General features: G+C 32.8%; 2 protein-coding genes across 3 annotated transcripts in view; one reads left to right on the top strand and one right to left on the bottom strand.

Moving 5' to 3' along the window:
* Positions 1-24,154, top strand: part of LOC145296697 (trafficking protein particle complex subunit 13-like) — a 761,029-nt gene that overhangs the window by 324,519 nt on the left and 412,356 nt on the right. The gene's annotated exons all lie outside the window — the stretch shown is intronic.
* Positions 3,599-24,154, bottom strand: part of LOC145296695 (sodium-dependent organic anion transporter-like) — a 49,843-nt gene continuing 29,287 nt past the window's right edge. The window contains exons 2-3 of the mRNA XM_080142666.1: positions 20,041-20,212; positions 3,599-4,612 (exon numbers count right to left, since the gene is read on the bottom strand). Of these exons, the coding sequence (XP_079998792.1) occupies positions 3,906-4,612; positions 20,041-20,212 (879 nt within the window). The 3' untranslated portion in view covers positions 3,599-3,905. The remainder of the gene's footprint in view (positions 4,613-20,040; positions 20,213-24,154) is intronic.

Genomic DNA, 24,154 nt, shown 5'->3' with positions numbered 1-24,154 from the left:
TTTTTTTTTTTTTTTTTGTGTGTCGCTAACCATTTTTACCAGTCTCGTTTTTGTTACATCAATTTAGCAAAGGTTAAGATATTGGATGGGAAGGTTGTTGTGGAGCCAGGGATTTTGAAGGAAGAGCAATCGTTTGATTATTTTGGAGGAACATTTGGCAAAGGGTTGCATGAAATTACAAGGTTTGACTTGTTTCGGTTTGGGTGGAGGGTTTAGCCAATTATTTTTTAAAAATGGATTAAATGATCTGTTCTAAAGAATACAAACAGTCACCTTTCTTTTGTGAGCTTTTTAATAACTTGCTTACTATTCGTATAAGTAGTCATTCAATAATCTTTCTAGATTTCATGATTGCATGTGTTCGTAAGAACCTGGTTGGCTATTATGGATATTGTAGTACTGATCCAGAAACTGACCCAAGGTCGTGTCTGCATCTTCCAGCAGTTTACAGTAAGCGGCTGAAAAAGCAACTGGAAGAAGCTGATGCAATTAAGCAATCAGCAACCGACTAAATTGTTTTTGTTAATAGAAAAAAAAAACTTTTCTCATACTTTTCTTAAAAAAAAAAAAATTGTTTTTGATCATAGTTGTTTTCATGAAAAAAGAAAATGTTTTTGTTCGTAGCTGTTTCCATGTTTTCATCTTAAAAAACTTATTTCTTTGAAATATCTGCAGGGAAAAATATATTTCTTGAAAAAAAATATTTCTTTCATATAATTAAACTTACTGCAAATCTTATCTTGTTTTAAGCATTTGAAATTTATCATCTGGCAGCATTTTGGCCGGCTTCTTCTTTTTTTTTTTTTTTTTTTTTTTCAACTTTACACGCTGTTTACTGTAAACTGCCAGAAGATGCCAATGCAGCCTTGGGTCAGGTTCTGGATCAATACCGATATTGTCATGAAAATCTACTTTCTGTAACATAAAACATACAAATATTGGCATTTGATGTTTCCCACTTTTTCCTTTTCAATATCTATTTTACATTTCCAAATTACCCCTGTTTGCTGCATTCATTAAAGTGAAAGTTTCACCCTGAAAATAGACCACAGACTATCAGCGCATGGAAAATTAACCTCGCAGTTGCAATAATTGTATTCAGTTTTCACAAAGATCTCATTGCCCAGGCTTTAACCATTGCTCATCCATATCAATGGCTGTTACCAAACACTTGCAGTTGTCATGTTCGCTAGTCATAAAAATTTTTTTTTCAATTCACTTGCCAATCCTGAATGTTTGAAGAAGTGATTTCTTCATCTTTGTTTTATGCCTACAAAAATTCCAAACTATATTGATGCGTGTCACGTGAGCATTGTGGGTTTTTTTTTATCACTACTTAAATGGATAAAGTGACTGGAAGACTTACCCAAAGTTCAAGTAATTGATCATTAAATTTGAATCTACTTTTTTCTTAAAATAATTAAAAAAAAAAAAACAACTGATATATATGCCAGAATAATTACACTGTCAGTTATTATAGTATGTCTATGTGTATATTATATATAAATATACTTACACATATACACTTATAAATAGTTTGTATGCTTATTGATATGTAGTCCTTTTTGTTTGCTCATAAGAGTTAGTCCGATAAACCTATTATGCTTGTGTAAATATGTTTAATAACAAGTAGAGCTATGTTTTAATATAAATTTTTATATATACAAACATTTTTGGCTACATATGTGCATACATTTTCTGGGTATAGCCTTATTCAAGGTCAATCTTTACTTTTAAACTAGCTTAATGGGTGTTTGGCTTTAAATAAGGCTTTAACTGACACCTGTGTTTACATATGTAGTCAAAATGTTTGTATAAATACTTATATATATGTATATATTTATTGCCGTTTTATCATGATACAGTAAAATCAATAAATGCTTTGCTTGCTTAAAACTTTTTGTCACATTCCCAAATCTGAAATTATTTGAATAACCACAACAAAACATGTCCTATTCCTGGTTAGTCACTTGTTTTTGTAGAATTTCTCATATCAACTCGACCATCATGTCTGAGAGTTGTACATTTTTAAAAGTTAAATCTGTGCCTAAGTAACCACATACTAATTTCATCTACTACTAAGACTGTGTGCTGGCCAACAGCAATATTGGAGCATCCTTCTTCCTATGAAAAATGACCATGGCCTGCTACGGTTTGCATCTTAGCCTTAGATTCATAATGGAATGGCATTGTCACCTACAAAAATTGAAGAAGGCACACTTCTAAAGTTTACTACCAGCCAAAGAGTAAAAAGATTAATCCAACAAATTAGTACTTATGCAATATAAGGAAAGTGCCACTGTCAGAATTGTCCTGGCGGTTTACAGAAAACATGGTAAAGTGCCGAAATGCTGAGCACTTTAATCCTTATAAAAAAAATTTAAAGAAAACATTTGTTTGCTATCATTGTTTATATATATATATATATATATATATATATATATATATATATATATATATATATATATATAGAACTACTTAATTTACTCACATAAATTAATATACGAAAGTATAGATTTATGCGTAAACTTTAAGTATTTACTTCAAAAGTGCTCAATACGTAGGTAGAGCTAGTTAGTAATTTATAAAATATATATGGCGATTAAGCTACACTGAATATTCCACGTTTCATCCACTCTAGGACTCTTCAGGCTTATGCGCATAAGCCTGAAGAGTCCTAGAGTGGATGAAACGTGGAATATTCAGTGTAGCTTAATCGCCATATATATTTTATAAATTACTATATTTTTATATATATATATATATATATATATATATATATAATAAACCAATCTAGATATTTATCTGAATTTGAAAAAAAAATCATATAAAAAAATTTGAAAGAAATTTTTTCTTCGTTATTTAAAAAATATTTATTCATCAAACTTACTGGAGTGAATTTTTCTTTATTTGGAGCTTAATTTTCTAAAAGTTTTCTATATAAAAAAAAAAAAAGTTGAATTCAGGAATATTGTTTTCATTTTTCATTAAATTAATGGTGTTTGCACAAATAAAAAAAAAAAAATGAAACCTTCGTTTGGCATTTTCTGTAAACTTTCTGGACGATTCCAACAATAGCATGATCCTTATACTGTATATTTAGAAGAAAGATTATTATTATTTTTATTATTAAAATTTCTGTTCTACTTTTGGACTCTAGTAGGTAACTACTTTCCTATTATTTTAATTGAGATAAATTTGGCTCATCAGATTAAAAATTTAGGTTTTTCTATAGTTTTTTTTTTTTTTCACCCAACATTCTGCATTAAGAAAGGATCCAGATATTTTCATCTACCCGGAAAAGAAATTTTTTTAATTTTTTTTTTTTTTTTTTAATTTTTTTTTTAAGTGGAATAACAATACAGGCCTACTCTCTTGCCTCTAAAAACAATGAATTTATCATTTTGATGATGATGATAATGATACCATCCATTGCTGGCACCACTATCATCATCATTATCATCATCTTGATTGGTTGTTGTTATTGTTTTCATAATTACAGAAACCAGCTAGAATCTTTGCTGGCTGTCCTATCTTAGTCTCGGCCTGCTACCATAATTACTGCTACTCCCAGCTTATTGCTTCTCTTTCTTCTTCCTTTATTTTTTCCTGCCTTTCCTATCACTGTGACCATTTTGATCACCAAAGACGGTCTTGCAAGCATGTTTCCAACTGCAAGCTGTCTCCGCTGTTTTTTTTTTTTTCCTCTACCTTCTGCGTCTTAGCTTTACCAGAACTAACATCACATACATTACTGCCGGCGCGCCTTTTTGGCCAGCTCCAACTGCTGGTGCACACATTCCGTAGATCAGATTGGGAAATAGCAGCCTAATTCAAAATCCCTGTTTTGCCAGATGCTCCCAGAGCCAGTTCACGTCTCACGGTCAGATGGGGTCTAGCAATGCTTATAAAACGGTCACCTTCTCTTTGTTGTCGGAGCTGTCCTCGTCATCCATAACATCTGAAATGAAGAGGGGCGCTGACAGAGCAGTGATGTTGGCCTGGTTAATGATCCCTGACACGATACTGAATTGACGGTTCACCTGTTTTTGTCGACGTTCGTGCAGGTAGTTGAGGACACTTAGACGCAACGTCTTGAGGAGAGAGACGAGAATATAGGTCGCTGGAGTAGTGAATATCACTAAAAATGGAATAATTGAGGCTGGGTCGGCCAGCTCACTAGGAAGAGAGAAGCGCAAGGCTGCTACCAAAATTAGATTATTAAAATTTGATGTCTCGTAAGCGAGAGCTTCTAAAGCGGCTCCCTCCTGGCGAAATATTAACCCAAGAATGCAGCCAAACAACCAGCCGGTCAGCGGCAGTAAGGTGCAGCCTATGAGTATAAAGAGGTCCGTTACGTTCCATATGTACATGTTGATGTATACACCTAGTGTGATGAACAGGATACTGATTAGTAAAAGCAAAGGTTTTATGAGCCAGTTGAGAAGTGCTTCTGCAACTGCAGGTTTGAAGTAGTTAGTAACCACTCCTCCTACGTACGAGAAAAATGAGGATACCAGCCAGACTTCCAGGTGGTAAATTGGAATGGTCTTGGGGGGTTCCAAATGTAAAAAATATTGTCCAAGTACAAATATCCATAACGGGGCTGTTCCTGAAAAACAAAAAAAGAAAAAAATCTATTAATTTGTGAAAATTAGAGGAGAAAGTTCAGATATCATTTATTTATTTTTTATCATAGAATATTTGGTTCAATTGTAGCATAGGCATCGTTGGAATACCTCACCTCACATAGTTTGTATGCTTTTCGCCCAAGTTTTTTGCTCAAGCTTAAGATAAAATTGATTACATTATCGACTAGTATATCTTAACCTCTACATTTTTCTTTTTAAATTTGCTTAATTTCTTTAAAATTTGTTTTATGTGTAAAAAAAAAGAAAAGTGTTCAATGTTTATTTTTTGCGAGAAAAAGTTTTTTTGGCTATCATAAAATTTTAGAGTGACAATAGACCTCCTCATAATTGGAATACTCTTCATGCCTTTCCAGTGGAGATCTGGATGGTGTTTTACCTCCTCAGTCTTCAACCCTTTGCAACCATTTTCTGTGGTACTATTTTGCAGAGAGGAGGATGATTATAGGAATTTTTTACGTGTCCTAATAGTTTAACTTCCTTTGGTATATTATTGTTATTTATTTACTAAAAGTTTTCACACGAGTCATTATCAGTGATCGCTCATTGACAATAACAAGTGGTGTTCCCTGGACTCGATTATTATTATTTTCTTTGACTTCTGCTGTATACTCATTAAAATTAATAATACTTGACAAATTACAGTTTCTCCGGAGGAGGAGGGTATTGCTAGCAGTTTACAAATAGTCATTGTGTTTTCTCGATAATAAATAACCCACGAGAAGGTTGTGCTGCAGAAGAAAAAAAAACACACACACACACACAAAGCAAATCGAAGCATGAAAAATTACCAGTGAAACAATTCCTTTCTAATACTCTTTTATAAAATGCTGCTAATTCCCTTGTGTTTTACAAAGGAGTCGTTTCCTTTCATTCAGCCTCGGCTTTTGGAATCGCATAAAGAGTAAAGACTGGTTTTGTGCTTGGCTTTTTTGATTAGCCAACTCTAACCTTTATCATTCTCTGTTCTCTGCCTGGTTTCATTATTTCTAGCTGATTGTCCTTACTCTAAAGAGCATTTGCTTTGTTACCAGTGTCCATCTCTTTGAAGCTTGCCTTACATTATGCCATAAAAGAAAAAATGGCTGCTGATTCTGCTCTCTCAAAATGATGACTCAGACGTATGTAATAAAAACTATGAGAAACGTTTACCATACTGAACTTCCCAACTTCAAAACAGATTAGTTTCTTTATTTTCTTACATGATGATATTAATAATAATAATAGTAGTAGTAGTAGTAGTATATAGACACTTGATTATAAGTTGTAAGACATTCAGAGCAAGAACTCTTCTCTCTACTACAACGAAAAAAACTTTTCTTCCTTTGTGTATCTAACATAAAGTGGAATTTCCATGAACAGAGCTTTTCTGCAAGACTTCACATCTAAGGAACACATTACCGTGGGACTGCGTCTGTGCAGATTACAACATGGTCGTTTTCAAATATAATATCAACAGATTCCTGTCATGAATTGTCCTCACAAGTATTTTAATCTGGTCCACTCCACCAAACAGTCTCAATCCTCTCATAGTGTTCTTCATTTCTCAACTGATAATCATTCTATGTTGTTAACCAGCATTCTCGAGTAGATTTGGGCCTTGCTAAGTAATGATCTACTTAGCACCAAAAAAAAACAACAAAAACGACTGTCCAATCCATTGATGAATAAATTTGTTTTAATTGGAACGTGTACTGTGGAAATACACATCAATCTTTCTGACCAAATCCTAACCCGCTCCATCCCTGAAAGATGCAACAACATCAGCATCCCAGAGATTCTTCTGAAAAGCAGACATTGCTGGTTCGTCAAGTTCTTCAAGGAGGGAAATTTATCCGCAAGTTGGTAGCCCTAACCGCACCCACTGATTAGAAGAAGTGTGGAGGTGGCCAACTGAAGACTCTGAACAATGAAAACTGGCATGAAACTGGTGGTTGGCCCCCACATTTTTGTTTTTCATTGATGGAAGCAGGAATGAGTTGAGTATGCCAAGGATGCAGCTGCCAATCGGCATGAGTGAACTACCTTGATGCAGAATGCAGTGCACTCATTTAGAGCTGGTTCAACCCACCTTAGTTGAATACTATTGCAATATGGTACATTATTGTAGAAAAATAGGGTAAACTTTTTTCATTAAAGTAAATTATAACTGTGCAGATGCATGGTGTGACATGAGATATAGACCTACCTCGTTGAAAGTGTTTCCTCCTCTGAGACCAGTTACTTTACCAAGGCATTAAGTTTGCCCTACTATAGTTACATAGTGAAGGATGTGTTTGGATGGAAGAGTTTGAGTGATACCTCGAAGTGAACGTTGATGAAGCCATGAAACTTCCAGTCATTTGTTTGTTTGTTTGTTTGTTTTTTTATTTGTTTATTTATTTTGCTGTAAAATTATTCCTCAAAGAGCCTCAGTGAGACTCGGGGCGTTTACATACAATGTAACTAGGTGTAACAAGACAAGCAATCTGTCTATCTGTCATTCTTTCTTTCTCGCACTGTCACAAATGACCTGTCATTCTTATGTTTCATGTGACTGCCTCTCTTTTTAAATAAACTTTTCTTATAAACTAACATCAGTGTCCTACCGTTTTACCTACAAATGATCAAGAACATGAGGATACGAGTGTATAATGGTTCAGACACGCATCAATAAGTGAAAATATATGACAATATAGAATTCAAATGATATTTTCGGGAGGGGAAAGGTGAGTTCATTATGAAGTTGTGTCAACGAAAATGTGTCCAACAAAGTCAGAGTTCAAATAATCTATATATATAAAAGGCAAAAATCGGTGTGTATGTATGTATGTATGTATGTTTGTTTGTAACGCTAAAACTTTTGAAAGACGGAACCAAACTTGACAAATTTGGTATCATATCGAAGCCCCATCACCCGGATGACAAATATCGAAATTTCACGTCAAACGGACTACTAGAAGTTGGTCAACTGATCAGTTATCTTCGAGGGGGGCCCCCAAAAAACCTGTCATTAACGCTAAAACTTGAGATGAAAGATTCCTCTCCCCTAAGAATAAAACATATGTTCAATATCTGCTTTTGTTTTTTCATTGTTTATACGGTCCCGAGCAACGCCGGGTAGCCCTGCTAGTCTATAAATATAAAAGCGAAAATGTTTGTGTGTATGTATGCTTGCTTTTTGTGTAAAAGGCTTTTTTCCGGGGGCTGCACGAGGGGAGGGGGTCGATCATTCTTAAAACTTTTTATATGCCGTCTATATGATAATATGTATGAGTTAAGAACGGGGTCGCATGGCTATTTAATTTGCCCAACTTTGAAACACTAAATATTCACGATTTTTGGATCGCCGTGTGTTGCTTTCACTTTTCAGTATAAAAACAGTGAAACTGGATTCGATGGCCAATCACCGTCATATCAGATGCTTTCATTGAGTAAACAAACTCAAAACAACTATCCTGCAGTAAAACGATTTGACCTCATTAAAAACTGCGGAATAGCGTGATGTTTGACATTCACTTTTTAATCACTCTTACATTGCTACTGTCACCATAGTGCAGGTGTTCAGGATCAGCCTGTTGACCTCAAGGCTCCGGGTTCAAGCCTACCTGCCACCAAGCTCTCCCCCACCCCCTTATTTTTTTTTCCCCCCCATTTTTAAAATCGCTGTTTTTTATCGTTATTTTTTTAATATTTAAACAAGGTTAAGTTTCCTTTTTGTTCTGCTTTACCCCCCCCCCTCCAAACATACACATCTACAAACACCCGAGCAACGCAGGGTACCCCCGCTAGTTGTATATAAAGATAAACAAGAACCTTGGTTCACAATCACATCACGGGTGTATAATGGTTTAGACAGTCATCAGTAGGATGGCATATATAACACTATTTTGCCGGTAGTTTGAAAGTTACATGTAGGTGAGACCTGCATTTTTATAAACATGATCCCCCCCCCATCATTCTAAAAATAGAATATACAATCACTTGAGTCTTAGTTTTTCACAAAAGATTTTTCATAGAACTTTTTAAATTTGAAGGACCTCTCAGCATAAATATCCCTGACTAACCCAATAATCATCCAAATTCTGCCCTTCACTATTGATATCCCTAAATGCTGTAAAGCCTTTTACTCAAATAGATTCAAACTGTTAGACTTTGGAATTCTCTCCAGGATCCCTACTTCCATGACTATACTGATATGTAGAAGTTCATGTTTAATGTGAACAGACATCTTGCTGCTCAACTCCCTAGATAGTATCCCTGCAAATTTTATCCCAAATAATAGCCCCTTATATCCAAGTAGCACTGTGCCTTGTTTGAGGTAAATTAGCAGTTAAAAGAAAAAAAGAAATGAAATATTTTAATTTGTAATTAATTGACAAAGTGAGCCACCTCTTACTACGTTCATATCTATCACTTTCACCCTCTTTCACTCTATACTGTTTGATCCCCCCCTCCCACTTACTCTTATTTTATACTCCGTTTACCACTCTTCCTTTTTTGTTATTCTTTCTATGTTTATTAACAATAAGCTTATCAATATCGCTCCATGTCTGATTTCATTTAAACCTCTTCCTCCCTCTGTTAATGACAGTGATAAAAGTTTAGTACTACTACTTAACCCTCTAGCTATAGAAAGAGACAGAGACTGACTGATTTGAGTTTTTTTAACTGGCTTTACAAACTCCTCTTATTTTCATGTCACATAAGGGAATTTTTAGAATCATAGGGCATGCTTGGCAAACTCTTCTTTATTAGATTGTGTTATGCTCCAGGTCAGTGCAAGGAAACCATTCTCCAATACATTATGACTCTTTTCAAGATGAGGTTCGTTTATTGCCATATTCATGCTGCAAGAGAATTGCATGACAGGCATACATCATGCAGTGTGTCTTCAGCTGACACTACCCATGCCTCTCCAGGTCATATCGTCCGACAGCTTCTGACCAGTTTTATCATAACCAATTTTATTTACATGGTTACAGCTGACTCCTGACATAAATTTTAAAGTACTTGCCAAAGGTGCTGGGAGGTGGGATGGAACTAGTAACTGATTCTAATGCATGCATTCTAACTATTCAGTAATATTACATTAATTCATCTAGAATTATTTTCCAGTTTCTTTTTTTTTTTTTTACCTTTTTTATTTTATTGAATCGTTCACAATATGTGTGTGTATGTATATGTGTGTGTGTATATATATATATATATATATATATATATATATATACACACACACACACACACAAATGCACATTGTTGACAATTCAGTAAAATGAAAAAACTTAAAAAGACTGGAAAATAATAATTGGGTGCGTGTATATATATATATATATATATATATGTGTTACTTATATTGCTGTGAAAATATTCTTTATTCACTTATAATTCCTTTTTCTATATACCAATCCTTATTTAAGAAGCTCAATGTAATTACAGCGCATATAATGAATGAATGACAAAAGTCTATATTCCAAATTTCATGATGTTGACCATCTTACAATTTATCCCTTTAATTCAGTTGGCACTTACAATTCTTGACAATAATACATGTATATAGAAGGCTATAGCAATGCAGGAAACTGCTTTTTTATACTCTCTGTGTCTCTGTCTGTCTCCCTCTCTCTCTCTCATATATATATATATATATATATATATATATATTTAAATGTCCCATTATACAAAAGTTAGCAAAAAAAATGCCGGTCGAATCTGTCAAGTATTTAGAGAAATTGAGAAAGCGAATCTATTTTTCTTTCTTTCCTTTTTATTCTTTTATAAAACTTTCCAGTTTTCTTTCTTTCTTTTTTTTTACTTTACTGATTAAGACGTTATTTTATTTGAATATTCATATGAACACTGGCGAAGGATATTTTTTTTTCTGTCACTTTCTACAAAGGTTGTACACATTGTCGTGGTATAGTACCCAGAAAATTGACCAAATTTTCCACTGATGAATATTTTTGTCTGATATTTACAGGGGAGAATCTCTGCATTCTCTCCACAATCAGATTGTTGCTCTCCGGATTACCATACCTCTCTCCCTTCCTTTTTTGTTAAATCTCTTTTCTCTTCACTCCCCCAATTACATAATTCATCTCCCCTTGCTACTCTCTCATCAAAGTGTACACTGAAAAAATAACAAACAAGATCCAGAGTTTTAGTCATATATATATATATACTATATTTTTAGTCTGTTAAAAACTGGCAAAAGTTATAACCCATTGAGTTAAAACAAGTGCGTTATGCCAAATCGATGGTTAAATATGGTTAAATGTGTATTCATTTTTGCAGTAAGTACTAATCCTTATTAATCCCTAACTTTGCATTGAATGGATATCATAATACTTAGTTTGCTGCACCTTATTTTAACAAAGGTCCATACAAAATTACAGCCAGATTGGCCCAGTCGTTTCTAAGAAAAAATGGAACGGACAGACAGACAAACAAAGAGAAATATAATATAGATACAAGATTCTTTTATTTTGATCTTTTGTTATTTACTTCCATTTTCAAAAGCACAGATAGCAACTCAACTGACATAATACATGAATAGCACTTACAGAAGTAAAAATGAACAAACAAACTGACACTGTTCTTTATAGAAATGATTCAATATGGTTCAATTTGAAATATTTCAATTGTATTTCATGTATTGTTCATAATTTTGAGCACCGTCTCTTTGCATTGTCTGTTTGTCACTAATGAGACTATTTTTGTACTTGCGCACTTCAGAAATGGTACGATAACCCTCCTCTCTCCCAACACCCATCCCTTTCATTGATTTATTCCTGTCTTATTCTACCTTCCATGCTTGAAACAAAAAGTGTTAATTATTCTATTGCCAAAGAAATTTCTTTGCATCAGCACAATACTCCTCATCTCTAGCTGATAATTGGAGTTCATCTATCCACAAGATCATTGTATACCCCACCACCCTCACAATCCTCCCTGCTCTTTTTGACATGTATATGCGTGTCCATATCCATGGAATACCGATACCAGGCCTTGCAATTGTGCAGCTATAAAACTTAAATTACTACTAAATATCAATTATATTTATTTGATAGGCAAAAATTATCAATACTTTGTGCTTCAAGGATCAATACTGAACCAAACTCTCTTTCTGATATCCGTCAATGATCTTTGAAGTCTTCCCATCTGTGAAATGCAATACCATGGAGCTGAATATTACATGGTCATCTTTTAAGTTCAGTTAACAAATTATTATTGAGCCACCCACTTAATCAAATTTTAACAATTTAAGATATCGTTTCTAATCCCCAAGATAGTGTTCATCACCAACTGACAATTTAATTGATTCTTATTCTTGAGTAGCTTCTTAACAAAAAAAAAATACACCAAACATTGATGTTATTGTTTTTTTTTCCCCTTTGCAAAACTCAACCATGTTCTGCAAAGCCAAAAAGAAAAGCAATTTTTCCCTACAAAATAATCAGCAATTTTCCTCTAAAAAATAATCAAACCAAACACCATGAAAAAATATTTGAAGATATAAAAAAAATTTGAAACAAAAACTGTTTCCAAAATTTCTGGATTCGGCATTAAATAACTCGAAAAGGGTTGATATTCCGTAAAGCAAAACAACCAAATTATATTGTTGAAATAATCAGTCTAATTATTCATACTAATTGATTAAAAGCATATAAAATTTACATAATAAATACGCTAAGGCATTTCATGGTCATACGTACATTATCACCTTTCACACATATATGAAAAAAATGTATCTGATGTTGAATTTGATTTATCTAATCAATCTGATTTAGATTTATCTAATTTGATGTCGCTAAGTTTAAAAAAAAATCTCCATTTGAAAGTGAATTGATTCAAAATGACCAGCTTTGGCATTAAATAATCTGAAAAGGATGGATATGCTGTAAAACAAAACAACTAATCTATCCTGGAGTGGTCTTTTGGCCTTGATAAACAGTAACACATTAGTATTAAAAACAAAACAAGATCCACTCTCTACTCTTAGTTACTCATTAGTAATAGTCAGTAATTAGTTAATTACCAGATATGCAGAAAACACCTTATGATGTTGCAGTAATAATCAATTTATACTAAATGATGAAAAGTGTACAAAATTTATCATATAAAGGAAAGTTGTTAGTGTTTTTGTATGCTGCGTGTAGTCAAAAACAGACCCATAAAATTGTTTTACTGTGTTTTGTAAAAGTTAACGAGACTGCATTCACGCCTGAAAGTATCCTGTATTTCTATAAGGCCACCATTCGCCCATGTATGGAGTACTGTTGTCACATTTTGGGCTGGTGCATCTGCTACTTATCTCTCACTTCTTGAGAGGGTTTAAAAGAGTCGCCAACCTGATAGGTCCTGAATTATCATCTAGACTTCAGCCTCTGTTCCATCGACGAAATGTTGCATCCCTCTGCCTGTTCTACAAGTACTTTAATGGTGAATGCTCTGACGAACTACAAGCACTTGTACCCCCTCGACATGAACACCTCTGACAAACCCAACAAGCAGCTAAATCACACCCCTTCACAGTAGAGATCCCTAGGTGTAAGAAAGCCTTCTACTCCAATAGTTTCTTCCCCAGAACTTCTAGACTTTGGAATTCGCTTCTGGGATTCTGCTTTCTCAACTGTACTGACATGCAGAAGTTCAAGTGTAATGTGAACAGACATCTTGTCACTCATCTCTCTTCATAATACCCCTACAACTTATGTCCCCGATAGTAACCCCCTACTTCAAAATGGCACTGTGCCTTGTTTGGGGTGAAAATTGAATAAAAAAAATAAAAAGTTTGTGATAATTTCTTGTCCTGTTGCTTGGCAGGAATAATTTTATCCACATGATTCCTTGTGGCCGGTCTATGATACACTAAAAGACAGACTTGTGAGCTGGTAGATTGTGTTTTATATGAATCTGATTGGCTTTCAGCACTAAGTATTATCAAATATTGAAACTAGTCTTTTTTTAAATGTTGCGAAGATGCGTTTTTTCCTTTTTCCACTTCTGATTGGTCGAAATATGATGTTTAGATTAAGATCGTTATCCAAATTTTGCAAGTTTTCTTTTATGATTTTGTCATATGTATGACTTTTTGCTTTACAGATAATTAAGAAATACTTATTCCACAGTAATCCTTCACTCTGTGATAAAGAATAATGTGTATGTGTGTGTAAATATATATCTATCTTGTCACAAAAGTTACCAAGTAAAAATACTACTGGACAAAACCATTTCAACTGGTTAGGAGAATTGAGAATGCAAATAACGAATCCGAATCGGACAATCCCCACTGTCAATCTATTTTCATGATATGACAGTTTCTTTCTTTCTGCTTTCTAAACCAATTTATATATTTTTTGTTTTTATTTGAAACTTTCCTGTTTGAGACGTTTTCTTGTTTTTAACATTATCCACTAGACATTGTTTTATATGAATATCAGTTCGAACACTGGAGAAGAATATTTTTTTTCTTTTTTATATCCTATTTGATACACTCATATTATAATAATCATGGTTCCTCAGTCATAGACAGTAATTGTTCAGCTGCCAGGTCTATTATCAGTATCATATTGGCCATAGCTGAGAAACCACTTAGCTTCATAAAGAACCAATTTGCACACTCAGATGAGTTTTTTTATCTTCTCCGGTGTAAACTTGCTCTTAAGTATCAACACTTTACCTTCATTCATTTACTTTATACATTCAAATTTGTGTCAGACATGATGAAACTGAACCGGAATCGAACCGTGAAAGTAACATAAAAACAAAGTGTATATCTTTACCTGCCTACAAATGATGGCAGAATTAGAAACAAGGTCGGTTTTTTAATGTGGAAGAAAAGTTCAGTTACTTAAAGGAGACACTCTGTCTTAGTCTAGAAAGATTTCTCTTTCACTGACCAGGGACAAAAAAAAAAGATGAAGTGCTGTATCTGACCACATACTACACTTCAAAGAGAAATAAACGGATTCAAATCTTTTTTCAACTAATTACAAAGTATAAAAATAGCTGAGCTGTTAATTCTTGCAAAATATTAATTTAATGTTTTTAAATTAAAATACACATTCTTTTGTGAGTTCCATTCTCATCTGTGATTTAGACATTTCCTTAATTTTCAAACTACATGTCAGGTAAGGACTGATTCTTTTATGGTGAGGATAAGATAAGTCTGGTCCCCTTACAATATTTGATCCAGGTTAAGGCTCATTATGTCTGCACTGATATATTGTGTCAACCAGCATGTGTCTGGCACTGGAAACAGATCACAAAAACAATTGCTTTGATGAGTCATGTGATTCACTTTTCAGTCCCCCCCCCCCCGACAAAGGAGGGATTGGACCGAGTAATTCACTCTCATTCATCCATTTGTTTGTTCACATTTTTCTCAATAACCATGCCTTGGATATTTAAAAAAAAATTTGCACAAACATTAGTCATGGTGAAAGTAAATTTTTACCAGAATGGATTTTCTGGGATAACTCTGGTTGCCCCCCCCCCCCTAGGGGCCATTATAGGGATAAAATTGCCTCAAAATCATTCATCTATTCATTTTTCACACTGTTCTCAATGACGACGCCTTGGATTTTTTGGAAACTTTGCACAAACATTAGTCGTGGTGAAAGTAAATTTTTTGCTCGCAGAGGGAGACCATGCATGCCTGGATTGTTTTATTATGATGAAAAAATAAAGAAAAAATGCACCAAAATCTCATCAGCAATTGTTTGACATTTACCTTACTCAAATAAATTACCCATATCCCCACTCCTAAAATGACTTTCTGCCTCTGGAGAATTTTCATCGCACTCCCTCACCTTTCAATAGTTCTTGTTCTATGAGAAATAAGAGGATAAGTTGTTCAGCAAATTTTTATTGAGTAAACGTTTGTTGGATTCTTCAGACTACTGTTCTCAATCTTTGATGTTATTCGCACAACGTTTCGGTAAGCTCCAACCTTCTTCAGGTGTATCTTATCAAACTCTTGAAATCTTTGTTCCTTTTTATTTACCTCTCTATTACCAATGACCTAAGCAGACCTAGTATAGGATTTAATGCAGTATAAAAATCATTAATTACAAATAATAGATATGAACACTATCAAAACATAAATAACAATAAGTAATAATATTAATAAAAATATTTTAATTTGGCTTAATGCTTTTAATTGGTAGTCGCTCTCTCTTGTATATATATGTGTGTATGTATGTATTAGTGATGGGACGATTGCAATAATTTTTTTTTTTTTACATTTCTAAGTATAGATTGTTGTTAGGGTGTTTTTTTTTTTTTTTTTGTTTCAGGGAGTGGGGCAGATTACTGTAAAAACCTATGTAATATGTGTATATATTTTCTCAAGCATAAGAATACACTTGTGGGAATGATCTATAAATTTAGTTTTACTGGTAGTTTAAAATCAAATATTTATTGATTCGTCATTAATGCGATCAATGAATAATTAAGTTGTAAACAAAAATTAATAAAAACATTTGAAATAACCGTTTTTGGCATCAGAAAATAGGCTCAAATTTTTACAATACCGATTCTGATACCGCAAAATTCCAATTTTTTTCGATTCCAGATTCCAATTAATCATCCCAACACCATAATATATATATATATATATATATATATATATATATATATATATATATATATATTTATTATTATTATTATTTACTATAATAATTATTAAATACCTAGAGACACTAGTGTTTCATCCTTTCGGGAATCATCAGTGCATAGATTTGAACCTGACAGCAGAAGCCATCTCTAGCTCCATTAGCAAGGACCTAATCCATTCAGCCACCATTATCCACGAGAAATACTGCTGAAATTTAAACATTTATTTTTAAATGTTTTTAACGTCTGTCAGAGTGATCTAATCATATGATGATCTGCACATACAAGCTAAATTGACCGACTTTATTTCAACTGAAAGTGCTTAACGATAAGAAACGAGTTTCTTAAAGGGCGGAGATAATTGTTTACTATAGTAATTATTAGACACATACAGACATTAGTGTTTCATCCTTTCGAGAATCATCAGCGATTAACACCAGTCGATAGATTCGAACCTGGCAACAGAAGTCATCTCTAGCTCCATTAGCAAAGACTTAAACCAATTGGCCACCGAATCCAAATTATATATATATATATATATATATATATATATATATATATATTGGGTTATTTAGATTACTCTTTCCATCTTCGATGCTATTTTCATAACATTTCAGCCGATATAACTTTTGATCTTCAAGTGCATCTTGTTGAATTTATAGGTGATTTTGAATGAGTGGCAAAGATCCTAGATTAGTCGACAGAAAAAAATTGGCGGTTACATCAACTGAAATATTGTTCAAGATAAAAACAGTAGTCCAAAAAATGTGATACTCCTATTGATTTTGACGTAAGAGGTCCGCCACAACAACTAAGTTATTTGAAAACCTACACGGATGATTTGTTTATAGTGGTGAAGGTTATGTGCAGAAAAAAAACACACTTTTTGATACAACTGCTAATCTCAGTCGGTGTAATGGGGGCCACAAGACAGAACAGACAGTAGACCTAGATGCATGTCTTAACAAAGACTGAGGATGCATCTCTCCCAGTTGATTAAACGCACCCCCAGATACTAACCTGGGAATTTCTACGTCCAGCATGGTACATACAGCACCTACATTCCCAAATGGTCACTCATCTGTTACTGTCAAAGCTCATCGTTGCTTAACTTTGATCTAGCAAAAACCAGTATGTCAACGTTATTATGCTGTATAATTAGTTAGAATAATGCAAAATTATTAAACCTCATCTTAAAACTTCTAAAATGCAAGCATTTATTGTTGCTAAAACACAAAAAAGGTGAAAAATAAGTTTATTTATTTCTTGTTATGTAAGTTTATATTCTTTACATATTTATACTGAATATTTATAGAATTAGTTTTGAATTATGTTTTACTTCTTTACAACAGAGAGCCTAAACAATTATTTTTTTATTATATTATTTTTTTGTTTTTGAAATATTTACAATTTTTATATATGAAATTCATGTGTAAATGAAGTCATTTTCAATGATATCTTGATTCATCAAATTAATTTGAATTCCGCCCTTGAGCTATATATATATATATATATATATATATATATATATATATATATATATATATATATATATATATATATTGTAAGCTATCAAATGTAAGATTTTACATTTGCTCTTTATCTTCAACTAGTAGACCTGTGTATTGGTATTGCCTGGTAAAATTGTGGAAACAAGAAACTCCGTTTTGAAGTAGTTTGATTTTTGTGGGTGGGTGTGCTGGTCTCTTCACTGACTTGTGTTTATTGTTTGGAAGGAGTTTTATTTTTAATTCATACTTAGATCACAACTTGTTTATTTTAGTACTATTACAGTTTTAATTTAAATAATCGATTGATATACAATAAAAACAATGTGTAGTCACATAGAGACGAGAACCATAGACACATGTGAAGTAGTCATATAAATTTATTAATATAGCGATTACATTATAGAAAAAATACAATTCAGTTTATTTGTATAGTCTGTGATATGCATTTGTGTGTGCGTGTATGTATGTATATATATATATATATATATATATATATATATATATGTATAATGATTTTGATTTTATCCATTTGTTTTCCTAAAGCTTTTTTCTCCTATTTTCATCACACAAAATGTTAATATATTCCTCAATTCTCAGAGTGAGTTATGTTTAAGAAAAAAAAAACTTGCATTTTAATTAGCCGTAGTTTGTGATTAATTCACCAAATTACCCATCCATTAATACATTTTTCTATCACTTTCACACTCTCTTACTGCATACTGTTTTACTCTTTGCTCTTATACGTACGGTGTCTATTACTCTCATGTTAATCTCTCTCTCTCTCTCTCTCTCTATATATATATATATATATATATATATATATATATATATATATATATTAACAGTTGTGTATTAAAATCCTCTCCTGCACCCAACTTTTTTGTCGTGATGAAGAAAGACCAAGCAGAGTGAAAAGACTGTGTAGACAACTATTATTCTCGTTTGGTCAGATTTTCTCTCACGAAAAGATCAGAGTAGTGATATTATTCAACCATAGCTAAAGCAGAAGGGATAGGACGTCAGCAGAGAAAGACTAATGTTGGATTTTGTCTTTTTTTTTAATAAAACTGTTCTCATGGCTTATGAGAAAGAAAAACAAATAAATCTTAACTGTTCGATTATCCGTGACAGATTAGTTACTGTGGGAAATTATTGGTTTAAATATAGAATTTCCATGTAGTTTGTTGATTAAGCTTCCGTATAAAAATTGGTATCATTTCACAAAGTTTATAATATCAATATGCAGATCAAACTCTCTTAAATATTTCATTGCTGCCTTGCAGCTATACTCTCTCATTGGGAAGGAGTCAATGCACCAATAACATTATAGTCTTAAAAGTAGCAGATGAGAACAAAGTTGGGTTATTCTCTTTAAGTACAGCATTTAAAGTGGATCAATTTGCACTGAGCTACCATCTTTGATCCTGAATCTGCACGCTTCTATAAGGTAGGTCAAAACAAATGCCAACTTTAAGTGAGTATCAGACTGTGTCGAAAGCTGTGGAACACGTTAAATGATTCAAGACAATGACAATAATAATATCAAGTCCATTAGTGAGAGATATCCATAACTCTGATTGGCCAAGTTTTGCAGATATAGAGAAGGAAGAAAGGAGGTGCAGATCTCAAAAGCTTGGTAGTATTTAATCTATACTGCTTCCACCAAATTCTGCATGTTCATTGGCACCATTTTTGTCTCCAATACACAAATTTGGACACAATGCAGGATTATTCCTCTTTCCACTTAACCAATCTCTTTTTTAAAAAAAAAAAGGAGGAGTTCATTGGTTTGACCACGCTGCACTCCACAACATAGGAGATTTCATCCACAAAGTAATAGCTCCAAAATCACTCCAAAATGGGCGATAATGCCTTGGAAGCCAGTTGAAGATGTGGTTACACTATCAAAGCTGACACTGAACCAACGTCCAGTTCACAGGCCTGTGGTGTTTGCTGCTAGTCTCTGGACTGACTGCTCATCATTATCTTGGTAACTGTGGACAGTTGTATGTTCATTCGAGGCGCTGTGTATTCTATAGGACGAGCCGGTTCAACCCATCCTGAATGAATGTTGCCAAGGCAAGATGTCCATGGGGGATAAAAGTCTTCATATTCGTGGAGTGGATGAAATCAAATAGTTAACATCCCAGCCAAAGTAGTACAGCAACAAACACCTAACTGCTATTAGATTGTTTTGATCCTGTTAACTTCAGTAAATCTACATATTTTCAAGTTGAAAATCTTCTTTCTCAATCTTTTTTGACAGAATTTCATATACTTACCAAGTAAAGCAACATTGCTGACCAAATTAATTGATACACTTAGAGCCAGATCCCCTTCCGTTATAGCAGTAATACCTAATCCAAGTCCCCCACCGGGGACACATGTCGTGGTTAGAAGACCGAATTTCATTTCATCCTGAATTGGTAAAGACATTGCAATACCAAACATAACCTGTAAAAGAAAAAAGAAAAATATATTTTAATAAGAGTATAGTAGTTTGCTTGAAGCATTACTAATAAGTATGTAGATTGTTTATATCTATAAGCCTGTTTGCAATGTGGTGAAAGTCAGAAATGTTGCTGATGACATGAACAAAAATAATTTGAGACAAAAGTAATATTTTTTAAAATTTATATTTCAATTTTGTATTTATCTTTCACTTACTGTTGTATAAAGTTAGGAAAGATGAGAAATATTCATTTTCGCATTTCTGGTGTAATAGCCATAAACTGAATAAATCTATATTTTTGAAAAGGGGACTGTTACTCTTGGAATATCAAACTATTGATTTTCCATACTTCTGGACACTATACAATGGTAAGTGAAAGATGTATAGAAAATTGAAAAATAAGTTTTATTTAAGAATATAACTTTTGTCTTCCCCAATTTAGTCATTTTTTTTCATTTCATCGATCACTCCTCTGACCTTTACCGCATTGCAAACACCTTATGTAAAAAAACTAACTGCGTTAATATTTTTATTTTAATCCAGAAATATTAGTTTGTCATGACATTTTTTTGTTTTGTTTTTTTTTTTTTTTTTTTTTTATATAAATCTGGTTTTAAACCAACTTAGAAAATGACTACAATATAATAATTCCAAATATTGATTTAGTATTAACCATAAAAACTTTTTTTTCTCTTTACATTATTCATGGTCGTTTAAAATGGTTCATTTTACATAAGATGATCCCCAGTTTTTTGTTTTTTTTCCTTGTTATAATTTCCCATTAACATAGTAATGATGTTTGCTGTTGTGTTTTTGAAAAGAAAAGCTATATATTTTCAGAAGGCAATTTTTTTTGCAATATCAGCAAACGTAGCTGACAGCTTTCAAAGAGGTGATTTGCTGCATCCAGAGTCAGGTTGGGGTTGCTTTCTGAGCCGATATAATGCAAAACCCAAAATCAGGAATGAGGACAGTGCATCACTGAAGATATCCCTTAAGACATTCATAAGAATGTGTTTCACGATGATGATCCCAAGTTTTTAACTAAATAGTAACTTAATTACCTCACTAATAATCGTAGAATGATAAAATAGTCTGAATTTCTTGTTTGAATAACAAATATTGTAAAATATTGAATTATTCTTATTGTTTGATCTTGTAGCAATATTAACTATTTGCAAGGCTATTTCATGTCACTCATTTTAGTAAAAATTTGTTATGTTTTAAGTTCTTTAATATCTTCAAAATATTCATTGTGTTTATATTATCTTTAACTATTTGTAATGTAAACTTATACCTGTACCATCGGATGCAATTTCATGTCATACCCAAAGCAAAATCTAATTTTTGTATATCAATGTGTCATGATTTATTAAAGCTCAAAAGCAACTTGAGGTTAAGGCTTAATAAGATTGTGGGTTAGTCGAGGAACAATATTATGCAAGGATTGGAAATGATGGGTAAAATACATAGGCAGAATTTGATTATTTAAGATGACAGCTTGACAAGAATTAGTTAATATTAGACTTGAAAATGATTCTGTTGTAATCCGCCAGGAAGCAAACCTGTGGTATTGTATTCCACAGATGGAGCATTCTGGGAAAGAAACTTTGTTCATGGAAGTTCTGGTTAGTTTTAGATGCACAGAGGAAGAAAGGAATTTTTGTTGTTGTTAGACAAGCAATGTTTCTTCTGTAAGAAATAGGCTATTGGGAAAAGAAGAGATCCTAACCTTAAATTTCTAATCCAATTTTTAACCCATAAGTAGGAACCTGGCAGGTAGTACCTCTCCAACTCAGACTGAACCTGAAAGCCATGGTAATTAACGTGACACAACATTCTCCAAAACTCGAGAGATAAAAACATTTAATTGAATTTATTACACTGTGCAACACTCAAAAAAAATTACAAGACATCTGTGGCCATTTTTATATACACAATGGCATTGAAAATCCATTTTTGGCCTTTTTGTCGAATTAGGTGCAGTATTAATGTTTTGTTTTGTTTTTTCAAAATTGTCACTTTCGAGAATTTTGCAGAGAATCTCAGTAATGTGAGTGATGAACATGATGAGGGATTCCGTTTGGATTTTTCAGTGATGGAGAAATGTTTTTAAAGAAAATGGAACCCTAGCATGTTGGCAGACAATTGCTGGAATTTAAAAAGGGATGATGACACTCAACACAAGAGGGTTAAGAGGACGAATGTTGTTTGGATTGAGAATTCTGTGTTTTTTATTCATAATCAATAATAATAAAATATGATTCATAGTACATGAAAACGGTGCCTAAGTCAGATTTAGTATCCGGATACTTTTCTAACACCAAAACAGATTTTATGTTGCATGTATTTTTTTTAATCTGAAATTTGTTGCACAGTGTAATTGAAATGGTAATTAAGAGATGACACAAGACTCTCCAAAGCTGAAGAAGTAAAAACATCTAATTGAATAATAATTGATTAAATAGACAAAACTTTGCTAACGTCGTAGCTAATAAGTAAAAGATAACATTTCTAAGGTCTGTTTTTAGATTGAAATACGGTTGTATTATTCTGATTACTGTTCTCATCTTGGATCTTATTGTCACGATGTTTCAACCGATGTAATTCTGACCTTCTTCAGTTGTATCTTGTCAGACTCTGAGATCTGTAGAGAATTTTGAGCAGAACCCTTTATTTAATCCATGGGGATATTGTGCTCTCATTCTGTCATTCATGGTCAAGTAGAGGTCATAAGTAATTCTTAATTGTATTCTTAATATCGTCCGTACTGAAGATTGAATCTTCAACCTCTAGAAGACTGTCATTTAGAATTGATTATCATGTAGCGCTTTTATTATTAATTACGCCACTGACAATCCTGGAAAATAAAATCCAAGATGAGAACAGTTGTCTGAATAATCAAAATACTACAGATTATCAGTAGACATCTAAAAAAAAAACAAAAAAAAAAAAAAAAAACTGAAATATAATGGAGTAAGGTTTTTTTTATTGTTGTATACCCTTAAATATTCCTATAGATATTCTTCACCTCTCATACGACAAGTAAAACTTGAATTTATGGAATTATAATGTTTTATAGTATTTGTAAATATTGAATAATTCTTAAAATCCAGAAGAGGTAACTGTAAAATCCATTATTTCAAAATAGAAAATGACAGATCGCTAATATGTTTTTTGTAAAAAAAAATAGTTCTAGCAAATCTTCTACTCTATCATTTTTCATAATTTTTGGAATTTATACTAATTTCGACATGAAACGCCATGTATGATAAATATCTTGATTTAAATCGTTGTAAGAGAACATACAAGTTATAAAAAGCTGTCCAAATTAATTTTATTGTTAGCCAACAAAATACCCCATCTGGGGTGGGTATTTTGCTAGTGCTTTTTAAAAATGAATGTTTGTTTCCAACACAAGTTAAAAGATTTGGTTTAATGGCTATTTTACATGCTGGTGGGTGTTGGACAATATTGAGAAATTAACTAACCTATTTCTGGACAGGTTTTTATTGATCCCTCTTTCTCTCATCCATCCTTATAACTTTTCCCCATGTTTTTTTTTATTATTATTTCCCTGTGTGATGATCTTGCTGTGTGATGAATTGTCCTACATCAGCTAACCCAAGAACTCTCATTCACACTTTTAAAGTGATCATACCATCAAAGTCTACTGTTTTGCACACATCCCTCTATACTGCCCAGATTTAATTTTTCTCTGAGCTTATCACTCAAATTATGCATCTATCTTATTCTGATATCATTTCTTTCCATGTAATACATGTCCTCAACCCTTAATAGCCAATATACAGTTGAATATTATTTGCATTCTAGCAGTTTTAAAATATAACAATTTTGATAGTAGATTGATGCTATAATGAGATCCGTCTATGTCCCTGATTAATGTCTCCCCAAGATGGCAGTTAAATATAAGGTTGGTTTTT

The sequence above is a fragment of the Euprymna scolopes genome, chromosome 17 (assembly GCF_053919585.1).
Source record: "Euprymna scolopes isolate OS-2025 chromosome 17, ASM5391958v1, whole genome shotgun sequence".
NCBI classification, from domain to species: domain Eukaryota; kingdom Metazoa; phylum Mollusca; class Cephalopoda; order Sepiida; family Sepiolidae; genus Euprymna; species Euprymna scolopes.
Note: the sequence above shows the minus strand (reverse complement) of the source record. Positions and strands in the feature narration are given on the sequence as shown.